The 16,726-nt window shown below is 37.7% G+C and overlaps 3 protein-coding genes across 5 annotated transcripts; 1 reads left to right on the forward strand and 2 right to left on the reverse strand.

The window, feature by feature from the left end:
• Positions 1-4,341: 4,341 nt before the first annotated feature.
• On the reverse strand, positions 4,342-9,815 carry LOC117627075 (coiled-coil domain-containing protein SCD2-like). Of its 3 annotated transcripts, none has more exons than XM_034358980.1 (17): positions 9,202-9,815; positions 8,611-8,780; positions 8,421-8,496; positions 8,212-8,253; positions 8,018-8,080; positions 7,773-7,822; positions 7,667-7,694; positions 7,463-7,537; positions 7,275-7,385; positions 7,136-7,196; positions 6,749-6,865; positions 6,534-6,652; positions 6,334-6,403; positions 5,903-6,024; positions 5,266-5,306; positions 4,995-5,121; positions 4,342-4,720 (listed from the first exon to the last, which is right to left on the reverse strand). In XM_034358980.1, exons 1-16 carry the CDS (start codon positions 9,565-9,567, stop codon positions 5,037-5,039), a joined length of 1,596 nt encoding a protein of 531 aa, XP_034214871.1. In that variant the 5' UTR covers positions 9,568-9,815; the 3' UTR covers positions 4,342-4,720; positions 4,995-5,036. The 3 variants fall into 3 exon arrangements, with proteins under 3 accessions (XP_034214871.1, XP_034214870.1, XP_034214869.1); XM_034358978.1 differs by having other exon boundaries at positions 4,526-4,720; positions 5,903-5,944; XM_034358979.1 differs by lacking the exon at positions 5,903-6,024.
• Positions 9,816-10,629: 814 nt separating this feature from the next.
• Positions 10,630-11,793, reverse strand: LOC117627985 (acyl carrier protein 1, chloroplastic). The gene is made up of 4 exons (XM_034360318.1): positions 11,641-11,793; positions 11,286-11,384; positions 11,051-11,173; positions 10,630-10,922 (listed from the first exon to the last, which is right to left on the reverse strand). The coding sequence occupies exons 1-4, from the start codon at positions 11,713-11,715 to the stop codon at positions 10,791-10,793; spliced, it is 429 nt and encodes a 142-aa protein (XP_034216209.1). The 5' UTR covers positions 11,716-11,793; the 3' UTR covers positions 10,630-10,790.
• Positions 11,794-12,440: 647 nt separating this feature from the next.
• Positions 12,441-15,385, forward strand: LOC117627984 (mitochondrial phosphate carrier protein 2, mitochondrial-like). Its single transcript, XM_034360317.1, has 6 exons — positions 12,441-12,778; positions 14,017-14,378; positions 14,462-14,505; positions 14,593-14,807; positions 14,911-15,035; positions 15,135-15,385. The coding sequence occupies exons 1-6, from the start codon at positions 12,518-12,520 to the stop codon at positions 15,184-15,186; spliced, it is 1,059 nt and encodes a 352-aa protein (XP_034216208.1). The 5' UTR covers positions 12,441-12,517; the 3' UTR covers positions 15,187-15,385.
• The last annotated feature ends 1,341 nt before the right edge of the window (positions 15,386-16,726 follow it).

Genomic DNA, 16,726 nt, shown 5'->3' on the forward strand with positions numbered 1-16,726 from the left:
ACAACAAGTAATTGCTTCTAATAGGGCCTGCTTTCCCTTCTCTAACTCAATTGTAAAAGCCTAGAGACACCTAGCAGTGCGTGCCATTTCTAAAGACTGATTTGCAGCAGGTCACCACAGACTAAAATGGTCAGGCCCTTCAGTCACGGACAGTCTTTATAACTTGGCATCTACTTCTCATTTTCACCTTTATATTTTTTAGTCTAAAGAGGGAGTTGGTTGATAGTTTTGTCTCTCCATGTGTTATAATATGAATGAATGGAAGAGTACTATTAATAAATTACGATAACATCACATGACAATAATACGAGATACGAAAAAATATGCAGAATGCAAAGCGCGACTGCATTATCTCTCAGATTTCCACGGTGAAAAATGAAAGAGCAATTATCATGGATTGGTAATGGTCAATGGGTAATGGCAAGATGACACCGTTGATGAATGGTCCAGGGTACTACCAGACAAATCACATTCCTATCGCATGCTTTGGTTATGGCAGAAGAGAAATATGGACCCAGCGATGTATACATTTCATGAATGTGGCTGATCTTCTTCATCATTACTTGAACCCTGTCTCGCATTTTTAATCAAAATTTAGCCTCAAATAATACAAAGGAATTCGAACCTGCACAACCTAATCCTGACCCAATACTCGACCATTCCTCGTCACTTGGACTAACCTCAAGCGTCTTTTTAAAAGAATGTAATTATTCTTGGAAATATTTCTTCTTTTTTTTTCCTTCCAAAATTCCATTGTTTTCCAAGCCTAAGAAATGAACAATGGGAAGTGGTTGGGAGCATCGCAGTTGGAAAATGTGTCCCTAGGTAGGAAGGCTTAAGATATGCAGGCTTTATTATTTATAAACCCTTGGCATGAAAGCAAAGTTTCACTTATTTTATTTTATTTTTATATGTTATTCCCTTTTGGTGAAACTTTTTAATACACGTAGTGGAGAAAAGCTCATCAACTTTTTTTTTTTGTAGTTAAATAGCTTCTTTTTAAAAAAAAATTATTTTTTTAATTTCCTTCTTTTAAGTTCATGTATCATGTATGTAGGAATAGGAAGTGCCACAACTCACAAGCTCCATCCATAAAGCAGGTTGACTTTGAACTTGAAGAGCAAACAAGCTTACGACTTACTTCTCTTTGCTGTCTACCATCTATCATGATTCATGATCCTCAATTTCGGGGGTCACAAAGCAAGTCGGCATGCAGAGTTGCTTATGTTGTTTTCTCTTTGGCGATTTCCTTTTTCCAAATAATTCAATTCATTTTACTAATTTTTTAATATAAAAATAATTACATTACCTACTGAAGAACCCCATAGCTCAGTTATTTGCAGTTTTATGTTTTAGATTCTGAGCACCATAGCAATCCAGCCCTTCTATGTTGGCCTGCATTATTAGAAAGATGACTGTGAACGACAGTCCTACCCACCATATCATGCATTCCTCCTCCCGTATCATCTAAGGCATTTGCAACTGTTGTGTCTGCTTATGACAAATTGTATTATCTTGCATCTCCATGCAAAAAATGATTCCAATCAGAAGGTTTGGGAGCCAAAGCCTCCATTTCCATTTTATGATGACACACTACTCTCCTTCATGGAAATAATTGGTTATGCCGTTTGTTATGGTGTTATTTTGTTTTCATTTTGCAACCCCAAGAATTACACACTCTTTGCTTTTCATGAGAGTAGAAAGGGAAAAGAGGGGAATCAAGTGAAAGTTGACACTTCTACTTATGCTCCTTTCAAAGGGAGGGCAGTGATTTCATGCAAGACTATATATGCTTTACATGGGCTTAGCATTGAGGAGATTATAGCATACTCCTTTAGAATGCATAAAGATGATGACGGTGGTGTTGCATATTCAATAAGCAAATTGTTTCAATAGCAAGGCCTAAAGATTGCCCGTTCGCCGTTGCCATTTTATGATCTTATTACAGAGTATTTGGTTAATTTAGGGAAGCTTGACTTTTTTAATGTCATCATGACTGGAAGTTGCAATATTGCACCACGCGAGGTTCAGTATCTTTGTATGACCACATTTTGAATTGTTGTTGGAGAAGGAGGAACACATTTGATCAAGACTCTGCATTCAACACTTCGTTATGTAAATATCAAGGGCCATGATTAGTTCACGGCTCCAGTTATGCTTCACAACGTAAGTTTCCTTCACGTTTCTTGTATTTTTTTTTTAATCAATATCATAAATTACTCTATTACATATTGTATGTAACAAAACCCTAATATATATGGTTTATTATTATTATGTCTCAGTCATTGCCAGGATTATGAACCCAGAGAGAACTTTTGTCTTGCATGAAGTAGCAGCCAAAACAAGAAGAAGAAATCAAGTATTTGAATGGTTCATTTCGTCTCTGTTTCCGTTTTAGTTCCATGTGTGTTCCCATCCCTTCGACTTCTGGAAAATGTAATGCTTTTGCATCTAAATTCAAGACATGCTGAACATTTATGTAAATTGATAGACTGACTGTTTACTATTAGAAAGAAAAACAAAACCCTGCATTTTGTTAGATGATCAAATTTGCACCAGCAACATGATCATCTGTAATCAAGCTGTGTTGGATGGATGGATACAGAAATTTTGACAAGTTTGAGTGGAGATTGAATTCGCAAGAGCTCTTGAGCATTTTGTTTATGTATTTTTGGAGATGAATTTGTTCTCTTTGACCTTTTTGTCCAAAAGGATTCTCTTATAATAATCGTATTGTTTTAACTTTTCTAATGTTTTCATTCACTTTTTCATGTATATTTTCATGAGGCAGGTCCACAAGGCAACACATGTTCCCCATCATAGCTTCAGAACAAGAAGAACAAGTAATTGCTTCTAATGGGGCCTGCTTTCTGCTTTCTTCTCTAACTCAGAGACCTAACAGTGCGTGCCATTTCTAACAACTCATTTGCAGCAGGTCATCCAATGACCACAGACTAAAATGGTCACGCCCGCCCTTCCTTCAGTCACAAACTTTCTTTATAGCTTGCCATCTACTTCTAATTTTCACCTTTATACTTTTTAGTCTAAACTAAATGAACAGCCGCGTGTTATAATATGAGTGAACGAAAAATTAATATTAATAAATCACATGACGATGATGCGGTCATATGAAAAATATATATAGAGAGAGAATGCAGAGTGCGGCTGCATTATGATATTATCTCATCTCTCAGATTTCCAAGGTCAAAAATAGAATATCAATTATCATGGATTAGTAATGGTCATCAATGGTCCAGGGTACGAACCGACAAATCACATTCCTATCCCATGCTTTGGTTATGGCAGAGAAATATGGACCCAACGATATATACATTTCATGAATGTGGCTGATCTTCTTCATCATTACTTGAACCCTTTCTCGGATTTTAAATCAAAATTTGGCCTTAAATAAGAAATACAAAGGTAGTTGAACCTGCGCTTATCCTAATTCTAACTCAATATCTGATCATTCCTCGTCACTTGGACTAACCTCAAGGCTCTTTTTATAATAAAAAAATACAATTATTCTTGGAAATATTTTAGTTTTTTTCCTTCCAAAATTCCATTGTTTCCAAGCCTGACTAGCCAAAGGAATGGGAAAGAAAAGGGAAAAAGGAAAAAAGAAAAAAAGAGAAGTGAAGTAGTTGGGAGCATCGCAGTTGGAAAATGTGTCCAGGTAGGATTAGGAAGGCCAAAGATATGCAGGCTTTATTATCATAAACCCTTGGCATGAAAGCGAAGTTTCACTTTATTTATTTATTTTTATATGTTATTCCCTTTTGGTGAAACATTTTAATATACATAGTGGAGAGAAAAGCTTATCAACTTTTTTTGTAGTTAAATAGCTTCTTTTTAAGGGCATGAGAAATCACAAACTCCGTCCATAAATTAGGTTGGCTTTAACTAGAAGAGAAGCTTACGACTTACTTCTCTTGTTTGTCTATCCATTATCTCTCTCTCTCTCTCTCTCTCTCTCTCTCTCTCTCTCTCTCTCATGATCCTCAATTTAGGGGTTACAAAGCAGCTTGGCATGTGGAGATGCTCATGTTGTTTTCTCTTTGACGATTTCCTTTTCTCTTTTCTTTTTCAAACAAATTTATTATTTTTTACACTACCCACTGAGACTGAGAGGAACCCATAGTTCAGTTATTTTCATTTTAATTTGTAGATTATGAACCAAACGATGGACTAATATCGGCATTTCAGCCCAATGTTGGGCCACATCAACCCTTCAATATAGCCCCTCATTTAAGCTCTCATTGGCACGACAAGGGTATGAAACAGCAAATGTAATTATGACAAAATAATAAGGGCAGAGGAGGGGAAATTACTAACTCTCGATTTGCAAACCCTCACAAGGAGAAAAAGAAGTGGATTTGATTACACGAAAAAATGGAGTGATATCTGTAATACAATCCCAGCTCACTTTAATTATACAGCGGATTCTAGTTCTTCAGACACAGAGAGAGAGAAGAGAGAGAGATTCTAGAGTTTGCACTAGAATTTCATGTAAAGAAATGGAGTATAAAAAAGAAAAAAAGAATTGATATATAATGTAAGCAACAATCTGAAGGCAGCATCTATCATGAAGAGGTGTCAAAATCTGCAGCAGATTTATGATTACTAGAAACTGAGATGGGCTGATCGATCTCCTTACGGGATGCTTCCCAAAGTTGCTGTTCTATCCCCAGCTTCCTCAGCTCATATAAACCACGCTCCACTGCCACATGTTCAGACCAGTAACCACATTAAAGAAAACTTAAAATTAAGGACAGAATTAATCTATTTTTATTTCTCCTCCTGTTGCCAATCAAGGTCATGGCATCACCCAATTCTCTACCGACTGATAAGGTTATCAAGGGCGTAGCATATGCATGCACAAAATTAATGGCTTCGTTGGTAGACCAACATTAAGAAGAATGTGCCTACAATTGAAAGCAAATAGTGGCCAAGCTGGCCTTATGAGTGGCACTGTTGATTACGATGAAGCTTACCATCCACGGCATCGTGGCAAGTTGGTGTCTGTGCACCGCGGCTTATCCAAAGATGAAGCCTGTCTTCGCCGATGTCCTCCTCCACACCATGTTCTTTAGCTCTTCTCCAAAAGTAAGTGAGCCAAGCCTGCAATATCAATAGAGTGTTGAAGAACATGTGGACTGACATTGTTTAATATCTTGTTTCTACTTTTAGTACAAATAATAGATATCATAACAGAAAGGGACAAGATGTGGCTTTTTGTATATTGAAGGAGGCAAAGCAACTGACCACTTTGAAAGAAATATCTTCAACCTCTTCTTCACTAAGATCTGTAAGAAAGAAAAAAAGGAATATAAGATTACCACATTAACTTATATCATCGCTTCAAATCTATCCTTAAAACTTGGTGTGTCAAGAATGCTACATAACTGTGTGATTCTACTGCATGAACTAACTTCACAACGTTTTTGAACTATTTGTCTGGTCCTATATATCCACCCAAATACAGTGTGCTTTACATCACTTTTGGGTAGGGCAGGTTGAATAATATAAAAGGTCTCATAATATTATAAACCATTCTCACATGCAATAGTATTCCGTAAGAAAACTTTCCCCATTTATTTTCCTATACCAAAAATTATTGGAATTCTAAAAGAAAAAATTGAAAAAAAAAGTTCCACTAACAAATTTTGACTTAAAGTCAGGGTCACATTTCCTAGTCAACCATATGCCTTGACCTAAACCCATCCCAAAAACAAAATGCACACAATTATGCAAATCACAAGTTACAAGGAAAGTTGTCCTGAAAGATGGATGCTTTCTGAATACTAATACAATTAGTTTTTCATATGATTAATGATTGTGTGCATTGATATTCCTTAATCTTAGCGATACATCGTCTAACAGATCAAAGTATCTCTCTTACCAAATGCCTCCATAAATTTTGGGTCACCAGGTGATTTGGAATCTGAAATTCAAACAACGAGACGGTAAGCATTGTTGTGAAATTCTTTCCGCTCCAGTCCTTAACAAAAACCTTGCACAACTCTAGGATAACCAGCATGAAAAAGTTTGATAGTAAGCATATGGATGCAACTATCATAAGATCTTACCAAAATACCATAGTGATATTGAAGACCAATTAATTATAATGTCAGGGAATTGTTACAGTTTATAATCTAGAAAATGAAAAGAAATAAGTACAGAGAATCAATTAAGTAAAGCCATTTCCTCCATAACATCTTCAAGTCATCATATGAAGAAGGTAACATCTAGTTCGATGCAGATTTTCACATCGAAAATACATTACCGGGCATGAAAACTCTAGAATAACAAGACACAATAAAGAAAAAATACCTAAACCAGACTGCCGAACAGAATTTGGACGTCTATGTTGGGCCAATGCAAGCGCAACAGCATCCTCAACCTAAACAGAACAGTGATACAGTGCAAAAATTAGAAGTCAAAAACAGGATAAAGTCAAACAGAATTTCATATAAATATATATATTTTGAAGAGAAATAAAAATATTAATATGTCAAACATTAGGAACAGACCTTTAGAGAAGCTAATTCCCTCAAACCCATCTCCACTGAAAGCATACTCTCAATATTTCCTTCGCCAGTGAGGTCGCTTAAATCCCGAACTATCTTACTTCTATCTGGGTCGTCACTACCTGGTAGACGTCAAACAAGACAAAAGCTTAATTGAGTGCATGAAATGAAAAATAAAATCAGATAAAGAGATAACAACATCATCGTCTTTGATATACCTCTATCCCAAGAATCTTCCTTTGCCTTTTGTCCAGCAGAAATGACAACTTCAAACGGAAGAGGAGCTAAAGATGACCAATGCTCATGCTTCGACAAGGCTATATCTGCGCATATGCCTAAAAAGCAGCAAAGCAAACAGCATATAAAGTAAAATGTTTGCAAATGAATTATAAATCTAAGTCTCCATTCATTCAAATCCAAATTCAGATATACATAAATCTAAACATACTTCATAGGACACCTTCTTGATGTTATAACTAAAACGGGATACACAATGTTGAAATTCAAATACCCAATACAGAGAAAATCATCAAGCTGCGATATCAGATTTAAGCAGCAATCTATATCCTTATTCAAGAAGGGGAAGATGGTAGGGAATTGAATACCATACTGCACTGCTAAACCCCAATAGCGAGCAAGCCAACATCTCTTCAGAACAACTTCCTCCTAAAAGACAGATACAGAAGTAAACTTAAGAGTGTGAAACGGTAAAAGTAAATCACACTTGAGTATCAGAAGACAAACCATCTCTTCTTGCGTTAAAATCATTCTTTGTGTCTTTGAGCGAAGAGACTTTGCTTCAGATTCTGCTTCTCGGAGATGCTCGACCGCTGCTGCAGCACCATCTTTTAAGTTCTGATTTTTACAAAAGAATAAACTCATGAAGCTATCACATAAATCAGAAACACTTGATTGAGATCTAAAGAGTTTACCTCAATTTCTGAACGAAGAGTTGCAATTTCCTCATCTTTCCCATCCTTGTTCTGTTTCGCAGCGATGAGAGCAGCCTGTAACAATCAATGTTTTTCAGTCTAAAAACGGCCAGAGATAATCTCATTTTAACATAAAAGGTTTCAATCAGTACTATTATCATTAGTCAATGTATACGCCACATCTAATTTACCCTCCCAGCATACCTCTCTTGAACGCAAAGCTGCTTCCTTCCTGCAGATGGATCATTTGAATAATCAAAACCAGGATACCAAATAAAGGTAGAAAAGATGCAAAATGACTCAACTTTACCTGCTTAACAATTTAGCTTCCATGCTTACACCTTCTCCAAGGTTAGCAACCTGTGAATGAAGAATTGAACATAAAAATAGCTGAATAAGAAGCAGCACTACCTTCTTGGTGACAAAATTGTGCTAATATTGTCAGAACTATGAAGGAATGTATAAGGCATGATAAAAAGAGACACTAAGTTCTGAACCTCAATGATTCCTGATTTCAAACTATGCAGCTAAATAAATATGAATAAAAGGATTCACCTGTTTCTCAAGCTCCTTAGCTCTGGCCTCTGCTTGCGCATGTCTTTCTTCAGCAAGGCGAAGCTGTCATACATGCTTATGCATAAATATTACACACAAAATATAACAGTCATATACCTGTGTGTGTGTGTGTGTCTCCTAGTATGTATAATAAATGCATGTGCATGTCTGTATTAGAATATAGAAGAGCACACCTTCTCAAGTGCAATCTCATGATCTTCTTGTAGCATATCAAGCTGCATTTACAGTACATGTTAGTATCAAGACTATTGATTCAAAAATTACACTTAAGATTTTACAAATACCAATCTTAAATTCAAGTAATAAAGCATATCCCTAAATACATTTAAAGGTTATCTGCATCTGTTATGAAGACAAAAATTGATGGCTGCAAATGACATACTCGATCACGAAGGTCAGAAGCTTCACGCTCATCTCCTGGGGCTATTGAGTTGAACTGTCCAATATCTGGCATAAACCTGCCCCAAGAACATATTATATTTATAGCTATACATCATACATGCGTCATAAGCTTCGATAACATCAACAAGCTACAAGAATGCAAGCAAAAGACAGCTATCTTATGAACTTGCCTTTTATCTCTGTTTCTATTAGAAGGAGGATCAATTGGAGGTATGGCTACTGGAGTTCTAACCGAGGATTTGCTGGGTGGCACTACCGTCGATGAACGAACCGACATAGAGGGTCTTCCTGCTGATGTGGAACGAACTGAGGTTGTATGCTCTACAAAGTTCCGACCTAACTAATTAAAATACCAGAATCCAATCAGCCATAAGATCACCACGTTCAGAATTTACAAGTTTCCCAATAGACTGTTAACTAAAAGTAACATTAATTAAGAATAAACCAACAGTAATAACTCTAGCACAAAAAAAAAAATATATATATATATATATATATAAAGGTTCAATCAAATAGACTCCAATTTAACTGAAGCTCATAAAATTATGAGTCAACTTGAGCTGGTTCACTCTAATACATTCATAAACGAACTGAAAACACAACGAAGTAGCCACAATTCAGATCTCAAAACAACAGCACCGAAACTGAACAAAAAAAATCTCAAGAAAGGTCCGTTTCCAAGCAATTCAATCCCATAACATCAAAACAAGACTACATCAGATTCAAAAACAGCATAATAATTAGCATAGATTCTGAATTACCGCAGGAGACGGAGATCTATTAGGCCGAGTCACCGAAATCGCAGGAAGAGCCTTTGCACCGTTATTAAAACCATTGCCGGACAGAGAAGAAGGTGCATGAGGCGGCTGAGCAAACCGAAACCCGAGATCGTCGTCGTCGTCGTCGTCATCGCCGGTGGCCCGAGAAGCCATGACCTGAGCCAGCCGCTGTGCCGCTGCTTTGGCAGCGACGTTTTGATTTCGCTTGACAGTGGAGATTCCGGTGACGGACGGATTAAGACGAGAGTGAGGGTGCGCCGGAGACATCGCCGGAGAAGACCCCGGGCTGCTCGAACCTCCGCTCCACTGCCGCGAGTACACCGGACTCGCAGGTCTCCTCCGATCCATCAATATGTGTGTATGCGGGTATATAAATATGTGTGTTGCTCTGAAATGGAGCTGAGATTCTTCTCGACAAAATCGAAGTGAAATCGGAGGGTGGACTGAGAAGGACTGGAGAGGGAAGAAGAAGAGGGGCCTTTTCCCCTTCAGTTTTGGGTCAAGGACAGGTTGTGCGGGGGTTGAAATGGAATGTTGAGGCCAAACGGTGCCGTTCCAGGTTGGATTGACGTTGATGCACGTTTCGCGGGAGAGGATGAGTGAAAGCGGGTCGTGACGTGTCAAATGAGTAGGTGTGGGCCCGAAACTTTGGTGGCGGCAGGCAGATGCCAAATGTTTCGGCAAATTATGTCGACGTGTTCATTTCGTTAGTGATTTCGGACACGTAGACTATTGGCTGCGGAGCGAAGACAGATACACATAGGGAGGAGGTCAATGAACAAAACGTCGACATTTTCGTGTAGCAGAGAGCTTTGGACAATGAGTTCCTAGAAAATAAATTTTGTAAAATTTTCTCTTACTCTTACTATATCCCTGTGGCATTCTCCCGCCAACAGTTGGTGCATGAGATAGAGAATTGCATATCGAAGTATCAATATGCCTCAAGGAAAATGATGATGTATGGATGATTTGTAGATTGTTAATGGGGTAAAATTTGATACGTTAAATTTATCGACCATTAATTCACAATCGCACACATACGGGTGATTTAATTATATCGTACACGAGAGAATTGCATCTATCAAAATTTAATATTTATGCAAAACACTCAAGGTTAGAGCAGAAATTGTAAACGTGGCCTTAATAAGCTGAAAATGGTCTAAAGTATGAGGATGAAAAGTGTAATTTAATCAACTGTACACATTATCTTTTACATTCACAATCTTTGATTGTTTGAAAATTTAGAATTATGCATGTTTTGTATCAACTGTGTTCGTGTAAATAATTGTTGTTTGTTGATACATTACGTCCGTTGTTACGAGGCATGAAATATATCCTAATCTAATGCACACAAAAGAAGGGCAAATAACATGCACCTCTAGACTAGAGCATATATTATCACACAGAAAGTAAGGCAACTTGACGAAAATCATTAATCAAATCAAAGTCATACAAATTCGAGAACCTGCAAAACCAACCAACCAACCTCACCAAATCAAATCAAGAAAAGGTCACAATTTAATTAGGCACATAACCAATCAAACTTAATTATAAACTCAAGTTAATTCTAATTAAGCAGCTGCTTTCTTCTCAACGAGCTTCTCTATCAAATCAGCTGCTTCTTGGACCGTGCTTATGTTCTGAGAGCTCTCCTCTTCAACGCTTATGTCAAATTCTTCCTCCAAACCCATCACTATCTCCACCTGCAACAGATCATCCAATCTTATTTTTATCCACCAATAAATTATATATAATATTTAATTTAAAAACCATATGCATAAATAGAATTTGATAATCAATTGGAGTAGAAAATAATGGCAGCAGGGCATACTGTGTCAAGAGAGTCGGCGCCAAGGGATGCAAACTTGGAGTCAGGAGTGACCTCAGACTCTGGAGGCAAAGCCAGTTGCTTCCTCACAATCTCCACAACCTTTTGCACTGTCTCAGGTTTGGCCTGTCCATTTTTCAATTTTCATTATGTGGTTTTCAATATATAATTTGTTACGGGTGAAATATATCGCCGTGTATCAGATGCACACAATAATTTTTCGAGTTGAACAACTTACAGCGCAACAGATTTGGAGACGAGAGCTTCTCAGAGAAGAGAAGCCAGTCTTAGCCCATCCATTAGAAACCAATTGTAAACTTGAACTTGTTTTTGTTACCTACATTATTAGTTCATAAGCATCAAAAGCAGATATTGGCTCATATTTATACTTTCAGTTTAATCACATTTACTTATTGGTCTGAAAAACCTTTAATTGGGCAATAATTCAATTAAAAAAATTAAATAAAAAAAAACAAATGATGGCAACATTTAATCCATAGATAAGGTAAACCCAAAATTTAGAAGACAACCCAAATGAATAAAAGAAGGAAGAAAAAGACAGAGAAATTAGGTTACATGCTAGTTACTAGTACCAGGCCAGAAGTCTTGGTTGGCTGGTTTTGAAAGGGCTGGAACCTGCAAAGAGAAGTAGCTGAAGCAGAAGCCATTGAAGCTGCTCAAGAAACCAAACCGCAAAAACTTTGTTACTCAAAACAAACAGAGAGATATGGTGAGGGTGAGGTAAAGTTGTGCCCTATTGGAACAGAGCTGCCCTATCTTCTACTTACGTGGCAGAGATTGGAAGCCATGGGTGGGCCCTTGGAATTCAGGTACAAGTTGCCAGATGGGACAAATTAACAACTAGACCATCCATCTCCCCACCGGCCGGCGGCCATTACTACACAAACGACATGTCGTCTGGAATGTGTTTCATAATTAGCAAAAGGTCAATTTTTTTGTCCATGTAATTTGTCTGTTTTCTCAATTAGTTTTAATTTTGTTAATCTTGTCTCTATAGTTTTAAGTCTCTCACAATTCAAAGTCACGTTGTAAAATTATATCAAATTTCTTTCAATTTCATTTAAAATATTATTTATTGTCATCGACACGTACTTATTGTGTCACATAATAAAACAGAAATTTAAATATACTTTTAAACTACAGTGAAAAATCCGACAAACCACAGGAGCCGAAGATCTTTTGCCTTCATATTTATTAGAGTATGGGGATGAAACTTCTTCTTTGAACGTGTAGAAACAGAAGAAGAAACGAAACCGGTTACGTCTTACCTTGAGTATTTGACAAGGTCTTTGATTCATAAGTTTTGAATGATTGGTCAACGCCGTGAGTTGACGGCCTCAAGAAAAGCTTCAATATAAATAGCGCGCCACGCAGATATTTTTCGACGTGTAATTCCATCAAAAGGCAGAGCATTCCAAAATTACAGGGAGAGACTTTAATCAATCGATAATGGCGGATCCACTCAACAACAACAAAAACTCTCGCCACTCTCTCCTCCCAAGCTTCCTCTACTCTTCATCTTCTTCAATGGTGGCTTCAGGTTATGCATCATCAGCACCGTCATCAAGGGTGGTGATTGCCGCGCCTAGAGAGAAGGTGGAGATGTACTCTGCTGGGTACTATGTTGCGTGTGGAGTTGCAGGTATGCTGGCCACTGGCCCAACCCATATGGCCGTCACTCCTATGGATGTCGTCAAGTGTAATATGCAGGTCAAGCTTTCTTTCTTTTCCTTTTGTTTTGTTTTGTTTTTTGTTTTTTCAAAATATGCAGCCAAAAAAAAAAGAAGTTGTTTAATATTTTTTAAATACATTTTTCTTTCATACAAGCGATAATATAAACTACTCTAAATTCATCTATTCTACGAAAAAAAGGGATTCAAACTTGTGTGTAAGGGGCGAAAACTCACTCCCTTGGCCAACTTATCTAACCTTAGTGTTACATTTTCTGATCACATTAGTCGATCACACAAATGATTGAGTAGTTAATATGTATAGAAAAGTTGATATAGATCCAAATTTCTATTGAGGAGTTGGGTTTAATCCTCGGATTTTGTGACTTTGATCTAAGTTCTTTGACTTTTGTGCCATATAGGATTACATTCCTTTTTAAATATATTTCTGATATAATTTTTTTTCTTATTTATTTTTAAAATTATTTTTGTTCTAATGTTGCCCCTTATAACTTGAATCGGGTAATAGTCATTTATGTCATTATAATTAGTTGTTTACAACATTTGGCATTGAATAGAAAAGGAAAATATAGCAAACATATCCCAAAAATCACATTTTTACCTACAATCATACTCCTTCGAACTCTAAATGTTTTGACAAAGGAAAAAATGCATTTGTTTACAATGTCCTATTGCATAGGTATATATGTGTTTTTTTTTTTCTTCATATTTTCGACAATGTGTAATTTTTATAGGTAACATAAAATTTTATTTGTCTATTTTTGTATCTGACTTATAGGTAGTCTTCTAATTTATATTCCTAATTTATAGGTAGTCTTGTAATTTATGTTCCTAACTTATAGGTAACACGATTTATCAAGGATATAATTCAAAATTTAAATTCTGAAATGCAATTACAAGGAAATAATGCATTTAATTTATATTTTTAATGTGTTTTGCTTATTTACATCAAAGGGTAAAATCAACACAAAAAAAGAAGTAATAAATGTCAAAGGACCTACATCTAAAACAAAAAACGAGTGGACTAAACCCAATGACAGTTAATCGTTTTGAACATACATCTAAGAAGGCCTAATATGTATCTATTACATCAATTAAATTGACCAAGCTATTACCAAGTTATGTCTGTAGAAATGTCGTAGCATTACTTATGTTGTTTCTGAACTCATTCAATCTATCATGCCCCAGTTTTGTTCTTCATTTTATTTTCTATAGAAAGTCTTGACAAAAATTATGTTGCTGATATTAACAATTCAGATTGACCCAATTAAGTACAAGAGCGTCACATCCGGATTTGGAGTTCTGTTGAAGGAGCAGGGCATCAGAGGTTTGTTCAAGGGCTGGGCGCCCACCTTGATCGGCTACAGCGCCCAGGGTGCTGGAAAGTATGGCCTCTATGAGTTTTTCAAGAAGTACTACACAGACATTGCAGGGCCAGAGTATGCAGCCAAGTACAAGACCTTGATCTACCTTGCAGGCTCTGCATCAGCTGAAGTCATTGCTGATGTTGCCCTCTGTCCCATGGAAGCTGTCAAAGTTCGTGTCCAAACTCAGCCCGGCTTTGCCAGAGGCTTGGCTGATGGGCTTCCAAAGATCATCAAATCCGAAGGCGGTCTCGGGTTTGAATTCGAATCCTTTCATATTCTTTTGGTTCTTGTGTTTGAAGAACTTTGGTTTGATGATTACTTTCACTGTGTTGCAGGTTGTACAAGGGGCTTGTTCCTCTTTGGGGACGTCAGGTTCCTTGTAAGTTTGAAAGGTTTTCCTCATCTCATTTGGATATCTTGATGCGCTGAAATCAAATTTTAACATTTTGGGATTTGATTTCTGCAGATACTATGATGAAATTTGCGTTGTTCGAGAATACAATCGAGCTGATGTACAAGCATGTCATCCCAACACCTAAAGAGCAATGCAGCAAATCTTTGCAGCTGGGGGTGAGCTTTGCCAGTGGATACATTGCTGGTGTATTCTGTGCTGTTGTCTCACACCCAGCTGACAACTTGGTCTCTTTCCTCAACAATGCCAAGGGAGCAACTGTTGGTGATGTGAGTTTTTATATATATGCATGCAGAACATAAACCCTTTTTTTTCTTTCTTTCTTTCTTTCTCTATGCTCAGTTTTTTGTTTTCATTGCCGATGTCTTGCAGGCTGTGAAGAAGCTAGGGTTATTAGGTCTTTTCACTCGTGGTCTTCCTCTTCGAATATTCATGATTGGAACCCTCAGTGGAGGCCAATGGGCTCTCTATGACGCTTTCAAAGTTTTGCTTGGGATGTAAGTCTATGCTCCCTTCATTTTCCTTGTGATTTTCCATATCCTATGCTTGGAAGCTTCATACTTATCCATGTTCTGCAAACTGTTCTGTTTTCCCAGGCCAACTACCGGTGGTCCTGCTCCCGCCGCCACTGAGCTTGCCAAGGCTTGAAATTGAAGCTGATGGTTCGTATATTATACCGTACAAATTTTGTTTGTATACTTTTTCTTCATGCCATTTTCTGCCCGGTTTGATTGAAAGGGCGATGTTTGGGGTAAAGTTCCCCACGGAGGAATATGTAACATAAAAATAAAAAATTCCAACTGCTTGTATCTTTTTTTGATCAAATAGAAAATTTCATTCATCACTAGCACCAGACAAACGATAAAAGTTTACAAATGAACGGAGGGCGTTAGTGTGGCCTCATTAAAACCTTGCCATCAAAAACCCCCAATGAAGGAAAATCTGGTCAAGAAAAAAGAGTACCACCGCAACTCAAAAATGCAAACAAAGATCTACTCCATAGTTCTATCCTCATCTAACAGAATGCTTAGCCAAGAAGGAACACTGTCTGTCCAGAAATGTCGAGACCTCGCTCTCAATCCATGCTGGGCTAGGCCATGTGCCACCCCATTGCCTTTCCAATGTTGATAGAGCAATCCAGCCACCTCTCGATCAACCATTAACAGACGAACATCCTCCACCACATTACCAATATTACTCCACCAATCCAACCCATTTTTGAGAATAGAAACAGCTTCTTGAGAGTCAAGACCAATGGTAAACCAAGTAAAACCCATGTATCCCATCATCAATAAACCTTCCCGGACAGCCGCCAACGCAATGCCCAAAACCTCCAGACCAGGTGGACCAAAAGAAGCAAATCCACAGATAAAGTTTCCGTCATGATCACGACAGCAGCCCCCCAGACCCCTACCACTTTGCCCACGACCCACAGTCCTATCACAGTTAAGAGTAAAAGTATTTACCCGTGGTTTCAACCAATGGACCTGTTGAGGTACAAAGGGGACCTTGGACCGCTCCTCACAAGATTTGAACACTGCCAGCATTTCCATCGTGTTTTCCACCATGTTATCCAACCGTGTAATCTGTTTCCCATGCAAAGAGTCATTACGTAGCTTCCACGCACTCCACACACAACAAGCAAAGCGCTCTAAGTCAGCTTTCGACATCATTGAAGCCACAGCCTCAAAAACATCAGCAAAAGTGCCAACAGCCATAGTAATTCGCCGGATAAAATAGGTACACTTCCAAAAAATTTGACTCATTTTACAAGACCACAGAGCGTGGTAGGCATATTCAGGATATTTCCCACACCTTGAGCACACATGAGATGTAAGCACCCTTCTCTTAAATAAATTGACTGCAGTTGATAGAATTTCAGAACTTGCCCTCCAAATTAGCATTTTAATTTTGTTGGGGACTGCAAGCTTCCAAATTCGCATCCAAAAACCTTCCTGAGCACTCTAATCCGATCCCCCCACTCCAAAATCCTCATCACACTGCCTTACCGCGACACGATACCCAGTATTAACGGTATATTTCCCGTTCTTTGAGAAAAACCAATATTTGCTATCCCCCCGCTGTGAGCTTGATCCCAAGGCGATGCCAGAAATAATATCTTGATCTTCCAAGCTAAAATGTTGCTCTAACAAAGGTAAATCCAATGAACCAGAAGCAGTTAGAAGGT

The sequence above is a fragment of the Prunus dulcis genome, chromosome 5, assembly GCF_902201215.1.
Source record: "Prunus dulcis chromosome 5, ALMONDv2, whole genome shotgun sequence".
In the NCBI taxonomy this organism is placed as follows: Eukaryota; Viridiplantae; Streptophyta; class Magnoliopsida; order Rosales; family Rosaceae; genus Prunus; species Prunus dulcis.